The 20,572-nt window shown below is 40.7% G+C and overlaps 2 protein-coding genes across 2 annotated transcripts; one reads left to right on the plus strand and one right to left on the minus strand.

Moving 5' to 3' along the window:
• Positions 1–1,977: 1,977 nt before the first annotated feature.
• Positions 1,978–7,458, minus strand: LOC311033700 (glutamine amidotransferase-like class 1 domain-containing protein 3, mitochondrial). The gene is given in 6 exon segments (XM_084041312.1): positions 1,978–2,280; positions 3,649–3,850; positions 4,250–4,274; positions 4,278–4,421; positions 5,461–5,573; positions 7,425–7,458. Coding segments are annotated over 5 exon segments (672 nt in total). The 5' UTR covers positions 5,569–5,573; positions 7,425–7,458; the 3' UTR covers positions 1,978–2,087.
• A 1,684-nt stretch (positions 7,459–9,142) lies between these two features.
• On the plus strand, positions 9,143–18,244 carry LOC311033492 (uncharacterized protein; the record flags this gene model as incomplete). The annotated part of the gene is made up of 11 exons (XM_084041006.1): positions 9,143–9,194; positions 11,059–11,169; positions 11,799–12,225; positions 12,681–13,945; positions 14,390–14,489; positions 15,366–15,514; positions 16,140–16,252; positions 17,119–17,208; positions 17,313–17,438; positions 17,613–17,696; positions 18,062–18,244. The coding sequence occupies 11 exons, from the start codon at positions 9,143–9,145 to the stop codon at positions 18,221–18,223; spliced, it is 2,679 nt and encodes an 892-aa protein (XP_083897132.1). The 3' UTR covers positions 18,224–18,244.
• Between the last annotated feature and the right edge of the window lie 2,328 nt (positions 18,245–20,572).

Consider the following 20,572-nt stretch of genomic DNA (forward strand, 5'->3'; position numbering starts at 1 on the left):
AGTATTTTTGCAAAATCCTGTATATATAGATATATGTATGCAAAGGGTGTTTAAACTATAGTAGGATAGCACTACGTAGTTGACGTAGGCTTTACGTAGGCTACGTCCAGGATCTCTTCACGTGCATGATGTCTCACGAATGTAGTTTTAGCACAGACGAAACGGAACCTACGAAGATGGTGTCTACTGAAGCCAATTTAGATGAGACGTTGGGCACACACAGCTGCTACTAACGAAGATAGTGCGCAGCGGGGTTGCTACTGCGCAGATGCGTGGAGGCACCTACGCAGCTTCTAGGCTACGCAGGAGCTCAAATTCGTTTGGGAAACGCGGCCAATGTTTGCCTGACTGATTGTTTTTAATGTCTTTTCTGTGGTTGGGACTGTAAGAAGCCTTGTTATTTGTCAATGTTCATGCCTCTCTATTGATTGACTTAATGGTTGTTGATTGATTGCACCTGTATGTCCTCCACTCTGGAGAAGTAGTGGTTTGCATCACATTACACTATGTTCTGAAGAAGCTCTTGTTACCGAAACCTAAACGAAGAAACCATTGGTGCTTGCACTACAGTACGTTGTTGCATGACGTCTTTTTGGGGGATTTTTTGGTGTGTGTGTAATTATATAGCTGCTGAACATCATCATGTCAACATAAACCTCCCAAACAATGTAAAAAGTCATTGTGGTACTGCTGCTTTTACAAGAGTAAAAGCTACTTCTTCCACCACTGCATGCTATTGGTGAGTAAAATATTTACCCCTTGTGCGTATATGCATAAAAGGCACTATATGAGAGTAAAAGGTGTGTGTGTGTGTGGGGGGGGGTGGTAGTGCCCAGACTGTTCCCTGAACAGGTTGGTGCCACTGGTTGCATCTGCTTGGTTTGTCATTGCATGACGCATGCACTGTAAAATGCTTTGCATGCATGATCTCAAGGCTGGAAAATCAGCCTAGGTCTGCTAAGTAAAGTGTTACCCATTATTTGAATACAATAGGCTCTATACACAGCAGCCATTTGGAGAGAAATTGGGCCTCTGCTTACTTCCTTCACAGGTGTTACCAATGATACTAATGAAGGCTCTGTTCCATTCTGGTCAAACAGAGTCAGGGTGCTGATATTGTGCATGTTGGCTCACTGGAAACACTAGTGGGTCTCAAAGTGTGGTCCAGGGACCCTCATGGTTCCTTGAGGGGCTGTAACTCTGAGAGTTATGGGGGTCCTTGAAATTAAAACGTTTGAGAACCACTGTGCTACACTAAATGGAGCAGATCCTTCATTAGTATCATTGGTAACACCTGTGAAGGAAGTAAGGAAGGGGCCCAATTTCTGTCCAATATGGCTGCTGTGCATAGAGCCTATTACACCATTTAAAGAGAGATCCTGTGGCCTATAGGACTGAACCCCATGACTAGAGAGATTCAAATATTTGAGGGCCAACTGCCCTTTAGCAAATACTGTACCAGTGACCTTATTAAATCCCAGCATTGCTGTGTTCTATTACTGTATATTATAGGAACGTGGTTGTACTGTAGACCAGTGATTTTCAACCCTTTTCATTTGACTTAAAATATTTTGTTATCGTTGGATGAGATTTTGTCCACAATTCCATGCTGTATTGATGTTGGTACCAATAGGAGAGATAACAGGGAAACGTTGATCAAAAATAACAATTCTTCTACATTCTCTAATTGTGTAATTAACTTCTTGTAAATTAAGTAATGCAGATGTTTAACAATAATTTAACTCCTGAGAGCGTAAAATGAAACCAGATGGACCCCTAAGGGTTAATTTTACGCTCTCAAGAGTTAAATATCTAATAAGGGTCCATTTGGTTACCAACTCTCCATCATTTAGCTGGGGACCACGTGGAACCCCCTCAAAGACCACTGGTGGTCCCCAGACCACTGGTTGAGACCCACTGCTGTAGACCAATGATAATTATTGTTACATTTAAAAGAAACACATTGTTATTGCAATGGAGCAATACAACTTTTATTATTGAAACGGTTACAATTAAGAATGGAACATGTAATGGAATAAATGCTGAATTATTCCACGATGATGTACCATGATGTATTTGTACTCTTGCTAAGCCAGCTTCAGCAGCTCGGTGACCATGACCCCCACCCCGTCAAACACCTCGTGAATGGGAGCGTTGCACATGAAGGCGCTGCACGTCACCAGCTTGTTTTTCACGTCCACGTGCGCTTCGTCCACGTTTTTGTTCACGTGTTTGCAGCCCATCTCCTTCAGCACGCTGGCTGTCTGCGCGTAGGGCCATCTGAGGGGGGCAAACAAGGACAGGTGGGGGTTAGAACTATAGGGGGTTAGAACTATATAATAGTATTGATTATCTTCTTAGCGATTATACTATTGATTACTTTTTCTATTACTCACATACATATCATATTTTTGATTAACGAATCAATTTCAATCTACTGTACAAGCTCACAACACGTCTTAGAGCGTTTCACTATTTTTGAAAGGTTTTGAAAACATAATTACATATTTGTGCCTTTAATGACATGCCCAAAAGAACTGTATAACCTGCAACATGATCTAATGCAACAAAGGATGCAGTCGTGTCCTGTTGACTTCCATTCAATGTGAGCGTTGTCGTGTGTTAAATTCCACCCAAAGGCATGTGACGCACCAAAGAGCCACGACCAATAGTTCCACCCCTACACTCACATGGAATGGAAATGAACGGGATGCCTTTCTGTCGTATGTGTGACTGAGCCCTTATACTTTGTTGTGCGCTGATGTTGCACAGTGAAAATAGCAGATCTACAAGCTCACAATTACGTTGTGTTGTGACACTTTCTGAGCATGTAGTTCTGCTATTTTAGCTAGAAAGCGAAAGTGCTTAGTTCTGTCTATGGGATTGTAAAATATTGAACCAAGAGCTTGTGACTTACTACAATGGATCCATTGGAACTCAGCTTCTTTGTTTCAATATCCTGAATAGTGACGGTTTAGTACTAGTAGCCAAGGGGTCCCCAGCATGATGATTGATAACTAGGTTACCCGGCTATTACCCAGTTGGAGCCTTAGAGGTCTGTGACAGTGTGACAAAATGTGTGGGCAGGAATTTCAGGGAGGCCACAAAGGCCATGGCCGCCGTTGCCCCTCAGTTTGGCTTTGTGCCCCTCAAAAAAAGGGCATGCCCTGAGGCCACAGTGGCCTTAATGCCCCAGCTGACTGACTGTACCACTTTCTCCTGTCTCTTTCTTGTCAATATGTAGACACCAGCGTCTCTTTCTTGTCATGTAGACACCAGTGTCTTTTGTTGATATTCTGAATTCTTAACTCCCCTGAGTCCCCATCTTTAAACCTAGTGACTTTAATTGGTGCAGGGCTGAGCATGGGTCTGATTGTAAATACATGTAGTTATTTCTTTGTTTCTTTATTTCACTGCAGATAGTCTACATATTCAATTTAAAATCATCCTTAACCCTTAAATTCGATTCTTTCAATGGACTAAAATCTTGTTTTATTTGATGGCCTTCCTGCCGTGGCATTTGGCCTTTGTGGACCACACCAAAGGCCAAGTGGCTTTGCCCATAAAAGGATGAAATTCCAGGCCTGGTTTGTACACTGTCACAGTTATGGGGGTCCTTGAAATGGAAAAGGTTTAGAGAGTACAGACCGTTCACACTGCTGGTCCTGTCCCACGGTGAGCTCACATCCGGGCAGAGCTTTGGCAGCGAGAACAGGGGAGATGCAGCACATGCCCTGGGGCTTTCCTGCTTTGTGGAACGCCTGGATGAGCTTCTCCACTTGGGGTTGGATGGTGTAATCCTTCCCTTTCACTGCCCAGTCACTGAGGTTCTTAGCCACACCATATCCCCCTGTGCAACATCACACAGAAGCAGCATGTTAACCAGTGGTCAAAGAACTCCAAATGTTAACCCATTCAATCCGGGAACGCATCCGTGAGATTTTAGCTATAGCCATTATTTTATACTTTGGGCTATTCAAAAAACAGATAATATTTTGTTCCAGAGACCCCCTTAAAAGAAGATTTGTACTGTTAAGACAATTCAAAATCATTGAAAATGTCTCGAAAATAGCAAATCTGCAAGCTCACGTGAGCTTGTACAGTATATTGGCTATTATTGAATAGCCGAATTATAAAATAGGGTTAAACTGTTACTCATTTTGCTGATGACCCCCTGAAACCCCCTGAAGGACCCCCGGGGGTCCCCGGGCCCCACTTTGAGAGCCACTGATAATTGAGACGGTCTCACCTGGGATGATGACAGCATCAAAAGCTTAAACTTCTATTTGGTCCAGGTCCGACACATCGCCACGGGCGATGCGAGCGCTTTCCTGTAGCACGTTGCGTTTCTCCTCTGTGGGGGTTCCTTCACAGTGGTTCACAACATGCATCTGATTGATGTTAGGAGCAAACATCTGTACCTGCAACGTTCATTCATATCCAATTAACACAGGTACTTAAAGGTGCTGTAAGAGATATTTGTTAAAACAAAATAATATCTCTCATTAAAAAGTTAAAGGTAGGGTAAGTGATATTTTTTGGTTAAAACAAAAAGTGTTTTGTTAAAAGGTTAAAGCACTATATTCTGATAGTAATCATTGCTATAGAGTGTTTGTTCAGTAGCAGATGTCTCCCTGTCTCTCCAGCTCTTTAATAAACAGAAAATGCTTTTTCCGGTAGGTGTCAAAATCTTAGCCAATCAGGAGAATGTACCAATTTTTAAGCTTCATTTTTGTAGTGTTCCAGTTCCAATTTTGTCTGCTCATTTCTTAGTGTCATCACTTCCAATTTCTCTTGTTTAATCTATATCCTGATTGAATTCTCTATCCTGATTGGATACAATTGGAAATTACACTGAAACGAAAATGCATTTTCTGTTTAATAAAGAGCTGGAGAGACATGGAGACTCCTTTTACTGAACAAACGCTCTATAGCAATGAGTACTATCAGAATATAGAGCTATTTAACACTTATTTTAACCAAAGAAAATCACTTACCCTACCTTTAACGCTCTACATTCTGATAGTAATCATTGCTATAGATTGTTTGTTCAGTAACAGGGGTCTCCCTGTCTTTCCAGCTCTTTAGTGAACAGGGGGGAAAAAATGGTTTACAAATTTCATCCAATCAGGAGAGAGAACCCCACAAAGATCATTTATAAGCTTGTGTTCTCGTTTAAATTGACTTCCAAATGTGTTTGTCTCACTTCCAATTTCACTTGTTTATCCTGTATCCTATATGAGTTCTCTCTCCTGGTTAGATGAAATTGTTATCCTGACCTGAAAATGTTTGTGTATTAAAGAGCTTGAGAGACAGAGACCATGTTAAACACTTTTTTAAAGAAACTTTTTGTTTTAACCATAAAATATCACTTTTACCACCGTTGACCATGCCTGTGAAAACTCTGAAATGAGCCAGTCCATGGATGGAGGCTGAGTAGTTATAGAGGAGGCACAGTACCTTGGCTCCGGCGCGGCTCAGGTGCACCAGAACGGCGGATGCCTCGTGGACCTCAGTGCCATCGTACAGTCCACATCCAGAGAGAATGACTGCCACACGCTTCACCATGGCTCCTGTTACCTACACACGCACACACACACACACGCACAGTAACACAACGTCTGGAGTCTTTCCAAGAACAACAGTGTGCACGGGAATCTCTAGTTTGTGTTGGGTGTCGAAACTCTGTTCCAAGTAGGAACCAAATCCAAATTGCTTGGTACTGAGTACCCATGAAAAATTAAGTAATCCATAAAATCCTAATCATTTAGTAGGTTTCATAGTTGTATTAGTTTACAGGGACAATTTTGTTTGGTTAATTTAAACACAGTATTTTGAGGACAAAAAGCTTCAGCATTGGCTCTATCTCAGTTAGTTACTATTTACTTCAGTTAACATTTGCAGAGATTTTTGTTATCTAAACATTTGACCTTTTTTTTAAAAATCATTATGGAACGGAAACGAGGAATCCATAAGAACCGGAATCGATACACAGAATCTGAATCAATTATCATCCTATTACCCATCTCTATCAACAATATATTGCATTTCAAGTGGGACAAGATCTCCATTAGTTTAATTTGAGAGCCTTTTGTGCACCTAAAATAATGAAAGGACCTCATGGCACCAGACGCTCTTCCCTATCACTGTCACCTCTGAATAAAATATGAGACAATGACGAATAATGATGATAATGAACTTTATTTGCAAAGAGCTTTTCCAAACAGAGTTACAAAGCGCTTTACAAAACAAGGTAAACAAAAAGAAGAAAAATTAAAGCAGCACTATAAACAATAACCATCCATAAAACATTTAAGTAAAATCTGAAGGCTAAATAGGCATGTTTCATAAACAAGGCTCATTACATATTTAAACACAGGTGACAGAGGACACGCCCACAGGCTTATTATTTAAGCCATGAAGACCGGGAAAGCATCGGTGTCATTTTAGATTTTTTTGGCTATTCAAAAATAGCAGATATACAAGCTCATAGCGCGGCACCGAGTGCCACATTATGAGCTTGTTGAGCTGCTATTTTTTGAAAAATGGTGTAAATTTGTGTCTACAAGCTCATAGCACAGCACAGAGTGCCGCGCTATTAGCTTCTATATCTGCTATTTTTGAATAGCCAAAGAAATCTAAACATGACACAGATGCATTCCCGGATTGAATGGGTTAAAACAGGGAGGTGACAGAGGACACACCCCTGTGGTACAGGCTCAAGATTGATCGTTTTGTGCTCTAATGGCTCATTTGTACTTCATTCATTCATTCCCCCCAACATATGTATTGCCAAGCCAAGTTGCAATGTTAACAACTTCAACCCTACAATAATAATAATAATAATAATAATAATAATGTGTTTGAAAAACATTCTGGACATGTTTTAGTAACATTATAGAAAATGTTGAATTATTTTGCCAATTGCCTAATGCAGTGGTTCTCAAACTTTTTCAAGCTAGGACCCCCAGTTTGACACTTATTAGACTGTGGATCCCCATTTGAAAAGATATGTCAGGGACCCCCATAAGAGAAGATTTGTACGGCTCTAGCAGTGATTCTCAACCATTTTAATTTCAAGGACCCCTTGTTTGACATGCATTGGGCTACGGACCCCAATTTAATGGCATTTATATCACTGGGACCCCAATTCATATTGTAAAATCAATGTTAATTTAACTCTGAGAGTGTACAAATGGACCTGTTAGCCATTTTGTACACTCTCAGAGTTACAGACCCATAAGGGTCTCTTTGGTTCCTAACTATCTATCATTTAGCTGGGGACCCCCTGGAACTCCCTCCAGGACCCCTGGGGGTCCCTGGACCCTACTTCGAGAACCGCTGGCCTAATGACATGCCCAAAATAGGGCTGGCTGGTGGAAAGTAGCTAAGTAGGTGGTAGTAAATAAAATACAGTCTCTCACCTTGAAGAACTGCTGCAGTGTGAGCCTTGTTGCTGTTCAGATGAGATGTGACAAGCTGAGTGTTGAAGCACATGATTTTATACTTACTGTCCACTCCCACAACCTTCTGTCCCCGCCCACAACCCGTGTTACTTGGAAAGCAATGAAGTCATACGGTATGTTTGAGTAAGAAAAACACACACGCACGCACGCACGCACGCACGCACGCACGCACGCACGCACCCACGCACGCACGCACGCACGCACGCACGCACGCACGCACGCACATACACACACACACACACACACACACACACACACACACACACACACACACACACACACACACACACACACACACACACACACACACACACACACACACACACACACACACACAGGCTAACACAGGATACCTTGGTGTCTGAACTGCTGAATCATTCACCACCATAAATCTAATTTAACACAACCAACAGCACTTTCATTCAACATTGTATTCATGTCTATAGGAGCAGCAATTCATATGGAAATGTATGGAAATTTAGACTTTTTTTCTGTGGCCTATTATTTACTATTATTTGTTTTCTAAAATTGCAAAAATCTAAACTGATAACTAATAAGTTGGTATTAAAGGTGCTATAATTATTTATATGATTTATATGAAAGCATGACAGTATTAACTTGCTGTGTGAGTGCTGTTTGATTTCTCTGTCCCAATTGGATGAAATTGTTATCCCAACCTGAAAATGTATTTTCTGTTTATTAATGGGCTGTAGAGACAGGGAGGCCCCTGTCACTGAATGGACACTCTATACAGCAATTACTATTTGAGAGCTATTTGGCACTTATTTGAACAACATTATAACTTACACCACCTTTAAATAGCTCTATATATTCTGATAGTAATCTTTGCTATAGAGTGTGTGTTCACTAAGAGGGGCGGGTCTCCATGTCTGTCCAGCACTTTATAAACAGAAAATAGATTTTCAGGTCAGGATACCAATTTCACCCATTCAGGAGAGAAAACTCATATGGGACATATCATATGGGATCAACAAGTGACATCGGAAGAGATGAAACAAAGAAGTGAGCAGACAAATCTGAACACCATAAAATTGAAGCTGATAAATGGGTACTCTCTCCTGATTGGCTGAAAAAAATAAAAACTGATATATATTTTCTGTTTATTAAGGAGATGGGAGAGGAGACCCCTGTTACTGAACAAACTGACTGGCAATGCTTACTAACAGAATAGAGCTTTTAAAGTTTGTAACAAAAAAAAACTAAATTACTCTTCAAGATTGTACTGCAGCAACTATTATGAACATTAAATAACCATGTTTCAATTGTGGAAAATAGATATATGTATTATGTATTTATTTATAAGTGTGAAATGGATAATTCTGCATAGGCTAATGAGTAGGCTTTTGGTTCCATTTGAGTAGATATTTCATACCACTACTTTTGTCCTTTTACTGAAGTAGACCTTTTAATGCAGCAGTTTTACTACTTTGCTACTTTTATTCAAGTAAAACACTTTTGTGATCATAAATCATAAATCAACCTGCACCTACAACAGCACTATAGGAAATAGTGGTTTTCTTATGGGGTTTCCCAGAAGGTAGATGGTGATGTCAGCCCAGTCGTCTTTCCTGATTGGTTTTCCTCCAGGCTATGGAATGCAGTAGTGTATAAATGTACAGTAGTGCTCCCAGGCTCCAGGATGTCTCAGTGTAACCATGGCTCAGCCCAGGCTGCATTTCTCTGTGGGGATTCTGGCCATCTCTGGTGGTAAGATAAACATCTTGGTCAAATATATTGTTGGCAGTGGTGGAAAGTAACTAAGTACATTTACTCAAGTTATGTACTTGAGTAAAATTTTAACCACTTAAACTCGTATTGAGTCCCTCAGGGCTCAATACGAGTGTCTTTTCTGTTTTCTGTTATTGTGGGGAAAGCTTTCGCTGAAAATAGCCGATGCTGGGGTTTAAGTAGTTAAGATACTTTAACTTTACTTGAGAACTTCCTTTTTTTAATAGTTTATAGTTCTACTCCATTACATCTCAGAGGCAAATTATTGTACTTTTTATTATTTGAAAACGTTGCAGATTTAGATTATTATAACAAAACATGTATTAACCAATTAACCAAGTTCTAAACACGATTTGAGCTTGCAGATCTGCTATTTTCAAAAGATTTTGACATTTTGAAAACCTTTGGGATGGAATAAAAACTAAAATGGGACATTCTGCATGATGAGTAGTTTTACTTGTGTTACTTTAAATATACTTTGATGCCAATAATACTTTAGTACTTTTACTCAAGTACAACTATTACTTGTAATACAGTATACAGTATTTTTACATTATGGTATGTATTAACAAGATTATAATAGATATAATACTATAATACTTATATTATATATATATATATATATATATATATATATATATATATATATATATATATATATATATATATATATAGATATATATATACATATATATATATATATATATATATATATATATATATATAGATATATAGATATATAGATTAACATATACAGTACAAGTGGAATAAATAGCAAATGCATTCAGCTGTATGTATATGGATGTTTGTTAATGAAGTAATGAATGAAGTTTAATTATGTAAAAACATGTGTGACTGTGAGGAAAGAAACTGATCGAATGAAGGATGGACTTGCAGTGTATTAAATAAGCCACAAGAGGGCACAAATTCAAACTGACTTTGAATTCTCAATAGTTATTTAAATGTTTTTTTTATGGTCTATAGCAGTGGTTCTCAACCTGCGGGTCGGGACACCCCACATGTTTTGTTTGTTTTTTGGGGGGGGGGGGGGTGACAGTGAAGTGACAATTTAAGGACCTAGTTTAAGACCTCTTTAATACCTCAAAAATAAAGAAAGAAAAGAAAAAAGAGCATTACTGCATCAAAAGTAATCATCAAACTATACTATAAAAACTGGTCAAACATATTGAAAATATTGCGAGGCGTTGTGAGCTCGTAGATCTGCTATTTTCACAATATTTATCTGCGGAACCAAGTCAAACTAAATGTAATGCCTCAACTCCTATATTCCAAGTGCTTGTCAGGATAGGGGGTCCCCAGTTCAAATGTGATTATTTTGGGGGGGTCACTCACTGCCTGAAAAGGTTGAGAACCACAGGTCTATAGTCTGATAGCAGGCTAATCATTGCTATAATTGCTGTAGAGTGTTTTTTATTTATTTTTTCTTCCCCAGTATCATGGTCCTCCCTGCTGCTCTCCAGATTGTGCTGCAGAGACGTAGATGCATGCATTTTCAGGTTGGGACATCAATTTGATCCAATCAGGAGAGAGCACTCGTACAGGATTCCGTATAAACAAGTGTAATTGGAAGTGATGGAAAAAGAAGAAAAAATAATTGGCAGACAAAATTAGAATTGGAACACTATGAAATTGAAGCTGATGAATTGGTGCTCTATCCTGATTGGATGAAATTGGCAACCCACCTGAAAATGTATTTCTGTTTATTAAGAGATTACTATCAAAATATAGAGCTTTAACTTTTTAACCCAAAACATTGTTTTAACCACAAAATATCACTTGGAGCACCTTTAAGACACCATGATGATGTTTGTTTTAATTATAGGCTCTCTCCTGCTTCTTATTAATGACTACGGCAGTTCATCTGGAGACTTCATCCCCCATAATGCCCTGGGCATTCTGTTACTCATCATCGCTGCCCTGTTAGCATATGCAGGTTTGTTTCCATTCATGCAAGGAAAAAAACATTCATGAAAAATGCATTTTCCAGCACACACTTTTCTCTGCTTGTCTAACATCACGGTCCTAGTGGTGTACATATACTCAAGTATTGTACAATTTTGAGGTACCCTTACTTAAGTATTTCCACTTTTTATAGCTAATTCACAATACATCTCAAAAGGCAAATAATTGCACTTTTTACTCCACTACAATTAACATTTTAGTTACCAGTTACTTTGCAGCTTTAGATTATTGATACAAAACGTATACCACTTAAGCCCTATTTTATGCTTTGGTTATTAAAAAATAGCCAATCTACAATCTTGTAGTCCAGTTGTTTTCACACAAAGTTTGAAAATGTATATAGAAAAATATATATACAAAAATAAAACTTGTGAAATGGTTGGGAATTCAATGCATTACTTTTACTTAGTATTTCTACATTGTGGTATTACTGTTTTAACTTCTGCCACCACTGAAAAAAAAACGGTAGGCTACTCTGGCACACACTTTTCTCTGTTTGTTTAAATGAATGGGTCATCCTCATAACATAAGCTCAATTGAGGTGCAGTATATTTGTACAATTCCTAAAAGTAAACATCATCTCCTCTCCGTCTCTCTTAGGCGTGTGTCACAGTCTGTCCCCCTCCCAGCTGTTTTCTACTCTGTGTCTGACTGTATCCTCACTATGGTGCAGCTCTGGTCTTGTGTACATCCTGGCGGGACAAGGTGTGCTTCACACCGCTGAGCTACGATCCTCATTGGTTCCGGGGCTGGCCGCGTTCAGCCTGGCACTGCTCATTATAGGCGCCGTGACCGCCTTTGTAACAAAAGGGGTCCTGTCTATCATAGCCATTAGCATTAGCCTAGCCTGCGCCCACCAGATCGCCGGACTGTCGGCCGCCGGGTTCGGCCAATCGGCCGCGGCCGCCAACTACCTGTTTGTCTGCCTGGTGGGGCTTTACTTTGGCGTTGGACGCCTGCTGTCTTTTATCACCGGGGGGGAGGTGGAACCGCCAGGCACTCGCCTGAAGACAAAGACTGTTCTGAGGTAGGCCTGTGACAATTATTACATAATCAACTGATCACAACTGTCATTATTAATTATATGCAATTATTATAATTGTCAGAATCATTCCCGTTCATCTGTATAAATTCATCTGTTGAAAAATGGTCATGCCTTTTCAAACATTTTTAAACATAGCGGAAATTGCAGATCTACAATATCACAAGCTTGTAAATTGGCTATTTCCACTGCTTAACTTTTTTGTATGAAATTATTAAATGCATTAGCTGTTTTGGCCGCCCGTAGTACATTATTTATTTTTTATTATTCGTACTGGTCTGGTCATTTCTTAGTATATTCTTAGATATTTGTCATATCTGCCCTGCGCAATGTTTACAAAGCCTAAAAGCAAAAACTATTTTCAAATATGTTCCAGAGTTCAATGCCAAAAACACAATCAAATCGTCAATCACAATTATATGTTTTCATGATCGTTACAGCACTAGTCCGAGGACAGCACAGAACGGGGAAAGCGGCAGTGATGTGGTGTCCGTTGGCCTGGTCCTGAACCTGCTGTCCGCCTGCGTGTTGGCCTGTCCCCTCCTAGGGGTCGTCCCCGGCTTGTCCGTCGGCCACGTCCCCTGGCTGTGGACTGCCGGTGTCTACCAGCTCTGCGTGTGCGTCCTGTGTTACCGCGCCATGGACTCACTGGCCGCCACCTTCTACGGCTTCACGGCTCTGTTGAGATTCGCCGAAGGCTACAACGCTCTCTTAACCGTCTACTCCGTCCAGCCGCTTTCCCCCGTTCCGTTTCCCGTGGTCTTTTCGGTGCTGTTCTTCATCCTGGCTGTGTTTAGCTGTCAGAGGAGCGTTTTGGAAGGAGTCTACCAGCTGTTCTTCGTGGCGTACTGCATCTCCATCGCGTCCCAGCCCCAGGGCTTCTTTCAAGGAGGGGCTCAAGGTGTCCAGGCAGCCATATTTGTAGCCACCGCCGGTCAGCTTTTCGTCACCGCGTTTAACACAGTCTCCTCTTCCCAGATTCCCACGGGGAGGGGTTTATTTAAAGCTCTGGTGACCAGGACGAGCGGCTTCGCTCTCAGACCCCGCGATAAAGACCTACACGCTCCTTACTTGGGCTACTCCAAATATTCTGACGGTGAGGTCCTGGGCCACGCCTGCAGCGTGCTGGCCACGTTCGCCATCACCGCCGCTGTCGGTGACGAGGGCCCGCTTTGGGTGCTGGTGCTGCCCTGGGCGCTGGTCTCCGGCGGTGTGCTTCAGCTGCTGTGCGCCTCGGTGGCGTTCTCTCGCGGGAAGACGCTGGAGAGCACGGCGTTCACCCTTTATGGCATGATCTGGAGCATTTGGGGGCTGACACGGTACGGGGGACTCTACGGGGATTCTAGGGGCTTCAGCGTGGCTGTGGGGATCATCGGCTTCATGGTGTTTAACTGTTTTGTAACGGCCGCGGCGTTGTTGCTGAACGTAGCCTGGTTGGTGCATTCCCTGGCCTTCCAGCTCATTCTGGTCAGCTTCCTGTTGGACGCGCTGGGGGCGGAGCCATACGGCTACGACGTGGCGGCCACCATCTTATTCGGATTGGTCAGCTTTTATTGTTTCCTGGCTAACATCTTCAACGGAACGTTCGAGGCCCCTCAGATTCCACTGGGAAACCCTGTATTGCAGCTGAGTGGGAGTGGGGTAGGTGGAGACATCTGTCCGCACGTCCCAGCCCGCAAAGCCACCTCCGTCCAACAGATAGCAGGTGAGAGTGAGAGCCGAGATTACATTGTAGGGCTTCAACTACCGGTATCAATAATTTTATTAGCGGTTATTCTATCGATTACTTTTTTGATTAATTCAATAATTGAGAGGTGTGTTTTCTTTGATAATTTGTTGTATTTTTTTTATATATCAAGAAATCAAAGGGAAAACAATTTGAATATATTTGTTATAATTAGCTACGTCCAGTTGTCTGATTAACCACTTTTTAAGCCCTATTTTAAACTTGTTGTCATAGAACAGTCACACAAAAATTGTGTCACAATGTGATGTGTTTTGAGCTTGTAGATCATCTATTTATGCTATTTGAAAGATATATATATATATATATATATATATATATATATATATATATATATATATATATATATTTATATATTTATATATTTAATCAACTGTTGTTGCACCTATTCTCTCACTTCCGCAGACATCATGAAAAACGGTGGCATATGTGGCATGCCGACTGACACCGTCTACGTACTGGTGGCTGCGTGCAACCGACCCGATGCTGTGGTCAAAGCTTATAAGTGAGTTTCACTCTTTCACCAATCATGCATTTGTTTCACTCTCATGGTTGATGAAAGTTGTCCTGTACACACTCATTTTAGTAGTCTTATTGAAACCAGACGAATCTGCCGGTTCCAAAAAAAAAGAAATCGCCCTTGGCAGATTTGGTCTGACCCCGCTCGGTTGTGATTGGATTTCCCTTCCCCCTAAGTTGTGGGCCACCAATCAGGGCCCTGTAAACAAATGTGGGGCGGGTTCATCACCAGAGGCATTTTTTGAATTCGCCCCTCGGAAATACAGGTTCCACACAGAGATTCCAGACTAATATCTACGCAGTGATATTAGTCTGGCCATGCCAGGCTAACCTCTGGTAGCTCTGTTGTCATTACAGCATTTATCTACCGCAGGGGTCTTCAACAGGGGGTCCGGGACCCCAAGGGGGTCCTCAGTTACTACAGGGGGGCCACCATCTTTGTCTGATAGGATGTTTTTTTCATGGTTCAAGTGGTCATTAACCACTTGAACCCTTGCATCCCTTTTTTGAGGAGAACTTTAGCCAAAAATAGCAGATCTACAAGTAGATCTGCTATTTTCAGCAAAGAGGTTTAGTGTAGAGAGAAAAAAAAGAGCAGACCAAATACAGAGTGAAAGGTCAAGTTTACTAAGTATTGACGGTTTCAATGTGTGAAAATACACGTGAACATGAATCCAACGAATATGAAATCGATGAACTTTAATCTGCAACACCATTTTATACAATATGTAGTGACGGTCAGGGTCTCTCTCTCAGCTAAGGGGTCCTTGGGCTGTAAAACGTTGAAGACCCCTGATCTATAGTATATGGAAGTACTGTTTAAAATGTATTTGGCTACCTTCTACCCTGCATGTCTCTGCAGGGTGAAACAGCAGGCTCAGGACAGACCCATGTCTCTGTGGATCTCCAGCATCAAACAGCTGCAGCCTGTTAGACACCTGCTCAGCCCTCTGCTGCTGGACTTCATGCAGGCTGCATGGCCCTCCTCTATCAGCATGGTCATACCCAGAGGTGGGTGGGGGTCAGTGTTGCCTTATTGGGAAATGTTGACTTATCGTACCGGAGGCTTAAAATTATCGTATTTGAAAGAAAACTATCGTACACAGCCAAAAAAGAGAAATCACACGTGTAAATAATGTAATTTCACAAAATAATGTGTATTTAGTGTAAGAAACAACCTTAGAAGACTCCTACGAGACAGAAACGCATCACAAGCATGCGTGGAAGCAGGCAACTACCTTGACCGTACACAAATAAAAGCCTGAAACTGGACTGGAAAGACGCGACCGGTGTTTTTAATGCCTCTAAGTACAGATCTAGGGTCAGATTTACTGATTTCTATGAATGTGCCACCTATTTAATAGTGCCAATCTACAAGCTCACAACATGTCGTGAGATGTAGATCTGCTATTTCCACTTTGTATTGCAATACTGTATATATATATATTTATGGGTTTTACTTTTAGAAGATTTATGCTATTCTTTTGAAACAGAACACACACACACACACACACACACACACACACACACACACACACACACACACACACACACACACACACTTCCAGTCTCCCCCGTCTCAGTAGAAATGTGTAAAATAATGTTGAAATGGTTTTCCTCATCTTCCCCCATGTAGGAGCCTGGATGGACTGCTTTGGTTTAGGAGAAGCGGCCACACATATTGGAACACCCCAGAGCATCGCCATCAGAATCCCAGACTGTGCTGTGGCCACACATCTCATTAATCTGGTTATTAGCATTAACAGTTTATAGGTTACGCTACATTATACAGTTAGTTCCTACCAAGCAATCTGACTGGTTGAAATAGGCTCCCCAGCCGTGCTTACTGCACTAGATACTCTGAGAATGGGTATAACGGGTACCCTGTTAACGGGTACCCTGACATCTCACAACGGGTATAACGGGTACTCTGACAACAGGTATTGCATAACCGGGGCATGTGTTCCCAACGGGCATCTGCCTAGTATTAAATTAATGATTGGGGGGAGACATATCCATACTAATTCTGTCTGTAGCAGCTGGGGCAGCTGGTCATCACGTGTTCCACAGTCTGTAGTGGAACACGTGATGACCAGCTGCCCCAAATTCAGGTCTCACTGTTAATATGTTTATATATTGTCATGATTATTAGTATTGAATTGTTGAATTGTGGTTATGGCTTTTTGCCCTAAGAATTAGGCTGATCTTGCAGTGTATACATCTGCACTTATTAGTTGAGCCTATTTATATAATTAATTGACTGGTCATGTATTTGAATTCGTATGAGATTTGACACTCTAATGAGTGATGTTACTTTGTGATGTGACCTGATTGGTCCACTATAGGTTGGACAGCCTATAAAGATGGTCTCTCTCTCATTTTAACCTAATGGAGGTCTAACAAACCAAAACTTGTTATATTCCCATTAAAGTATTTTCTTGCATTTGCAGACAGTGTGCGGGAGTGTTTTTGTCACTATACGTTTAGACCCCCCTTTGGTCTTATCCTACGTACCTGTCGCCTTTGTAGGTGTCTAAAAGACTTTTTCACAGGTCTCAAACTGTCTTATTCACTGACTGGACAGTGTCATTTATCCAACAATGTTCACTCTCTAGGTTGGGCCCATTGCTGTGACTTCAGCCAATCCTACAGGTGAAGCAGACACAACTCACCACAACCAAGTTCATGCCAAGCTGGGGGACAAGGTGATGATGACAGATATTTCAATTTTATTCAAGCAACAGCTGCAGGTTTCTTTTCTTTTTTTCTTTTTTTGTGTTGCCAAATGTGTTCATTTTTCTTGTTTAAGGTGGATGGTGTGCTGTGTGCTGGACCCTCCCCTGAAAATATCGCCTCTACTGTGGTGGACTGTACCAAGATAGAAGAAACGGGACAAATCGGTTTCTTCAGAGTGGGCCTCATCCCCAAATCCAAGGTGTTATAAATGATCCATCTTATTGAGTACTTCATGATGAGGCTGTTTAAATGAACCGTCCCTGTTGGGTAGAAACCTTGTATCTTGATGACAGTGGAGTAGAAGTGTAAAGTATTGAAAAAAAAATGTACTTAAGTACAGTACTAGTATTTAGTTACTTTCCACCACTGACAGGTTCTGCAGATATTTGAGGAGGTCCAGAGGAGACAGCAGCACGGTCAGACCAACCCTGCTTTTGAAGATGACCCTTCACACCAAGGTTGTTATAGTTTTACATTTTTATTTCATTTTGACTTTATGTTTATCAATGTCACTTTAGTTTTCTTTTTTTTTTAATTGTCAAGTGAGATTAAATAAGGTCTGATTGTGTATCATTTAAAAAAAGTATTCATAGTTAAACAAATGGAAGATAGATTGTATACAACAAAAAAAATACTAGGCTTTAGAATAAGATAAAGACAAAGACTAAAACTAAAGGCATTTTGTCTATGATTTGAATTAGTTTGAGTAATCACACAATTCAAGTTAGTTATCTTTTTTTGTATAGCCTTGTTTTTGTTTTTTATTTCAATTATTATGTTTAGGTTAGTTTTGGTGAACTATATTGTAATAACCTTTCTTAGGACCCACTGAGGAGACAGGAGCATGGTCAGACTAACCCTGGTTTTGAAGATGACCCTTCAGACTCGCCCAGAGCCGACAGCATGTCAGGAGAGGAGGAGAGCTCAACGGGACCTAGGGCTGACCGATACCACCCATTTTATTTTCAATCTGATACCAAGTAATACCAGGGCTAGTACAGTATCTAGGGCTGTAACTATCGATGATCTTATTCTGTCGATTACTTTTCTGATTAATTGAATAATCCAGGAGCACTTGAAAAATAAATAATAATTCTATAATCGACTCATTTAATTAGTATGATTAACACCTTAAGTCCTATTTTGTACGTTTCAGGCAATTTAAAGTTGATTGGTAGTGACTTTTTTTTTGGTCCCTAACATTCATCGAGCTCTGGACTTAGTAATTTTTTTTCCGTTTCGGTAGTGACACAATGGTGTCACTACCGAAACGAAAAAAAAATTGTTCCCCCAAAAACGTACTCCTAACAGGGTTAGGAGTACGTTTCAGGCAATTTAAAGTTGATTGGTAGTGACTTTTTTTTTTGTCCCTAACATTCATCGAGCTCTGGACTTAGTAATTTTTTTTCCGTTTCGGTAGTGACACTACCGTCACCAGAAAAAATGCTGGTGACGAAAAATGCTGGTGACGAAAAATGACGAAAAATGCTGGTGACGAAAAAATGCTGGTGACGAAAAAATGCTGGTGACGAAAAATGCTGGTGACGAAAAATGACGAAAAATGCTGGTGACGAAAAAAATGCTGGTGACGAAAAAAATGCTGGTGACGAAAAAATGCTGGTGACGAAAAATGACGAAAAATGCTGGTGACGAAAAATGACGAAAAATGCTGGTGACGAAAAAAATGCTGGTGACGAAAAAAATGCTGGTGACGAAAAAATGCTGGTGACGAAAAATGACGAAAAATGCTGGTGACGAAAAATGACGAAAAATGCTGGTGACGAAAAAATGCTGGTGACGAAAAATGACAAAAAATGCTGGTGACGAAAAATAACGAAAAATGCTGGTGACGAAAAAATGCTGGTGACGAAAAATGCTGGTGACGAAAAAAATGCTGGTGACGAAAAATGCTGGTGACGAAAAATGCTGGTGACGAAAAATGACAAAAAATGCTGGTGACGAAAAATGACGAAAAATGCTGGTGACGAAAAAGTGCTGGTGACGAAAAATCACGAAAAATGCTGGTGACGAAAGAAATGCTGGTGACGAAAAAATGCTGGTGACGAAAAATGACGAAAAAATGCTGGTGACGAAAAATGACAAAAAATGCTGGTGACGAAAAAATGCTGGTGACGAAAAAATGCTGGTGACGAAAAATGCTGGTGACGAAAAATGACGAAAAATGCTGGTGACGAAAAAATGCTGGTGACGAAAAAATGCTGGTGACGAAAAATGACGAAAAAATGCTGGTGACGAAAAATGACAAAAAATGCTGGTGACGAAAAAATGCTGGTGACGAAAAAATGCTGGTGACGAAAAATGACGAAAAATGCTGGTGACGAAAGAATGCTGGTGACGAAAAATGCTGGTGACGAAAAATGACGAAAAATGCTGGTGACGAAAAAATGCTGGTGACGAAAAATTACGAAAAATGCTGGTGACGAAAAAGTGCTGGTGACGAAAAATGACGAAAAATGCTGGTGACGAAAAATGACGAAAAATGCTGGTGACGAAAAAGTGCTGGTGACGAAAAATCACGAAAAATGCTGGTGACGAAAAAAATGCTGGTGACGAAAAAATGCTGGTGACGAAAAATGACGAAAAATGCTGGTGACGAAAAAGTGCTGGTGACGAAAAATCACGAAAAATGCTGGTGATGAAAAATGACGAAAAATGCTGGTGACGAAAAATGTCAAAAAATGCTGGTGACGAAAAAATGCTGGTGACGAAAAATGCTGGTGGACGAAAAATGACGAAAAATGCTGGTGACGAAAAAATGCTGGTGACGAAAAATGCTGGTGGACGAAAAATGACGAAAAATGCTGGTGACGAAAAAATGCTGGTGACGAAAAATGACGAAAGATGCTGGTGACGAAAAGATGCTGGTGACGAAAAAATGCTGGTGACGAAGAATTACGAAAAATGCTGGTGACGAAAAAATGCTGGTGACGAAAAATGACGAAAAAATGCTGGTGACGAAAAATGACGAAAAATGCTGGTGACGAAAAATGACGAAAAATGCTGGTGACGAAAAATGACGAAAAATGCTGGTGACGAAAAAATGCTGGTGACGAAAAATGCTGGTGACGAAAAATGACGAAAATGCTGGTGACGAAAAATGACAAAAAATGCTGGTGACGAAAAAATGCTGGTGACGAAAAATGACGAAAAATGCTGGTGACGAAAAATGACGAAAAATGCTGGTGACGAAAAAATGCTGGTGACGAAAAATGACGAAAATGCTGGTGACGAAAAATGACAAAAAATGCTGGTGACGAAAAAATGCTGGTGACGAAAAAATGCTGGTGACGAAAAAATGACTACCGAAACGAA

Source organism: Gymnoscopelus microlampas, assembly GCF_963454915.1.
Source record: "Gymnoscopelus microlampas genome assembly, chromosome: 18".
Taxonomy (NCBI): domain Eukaryota; kingdom Metazoa; phylum Chordata; class Actinopteri; order Myctophiformes; family Myctophidae; genus Gymnoscopelus; species Gymnoscopelus microlampas.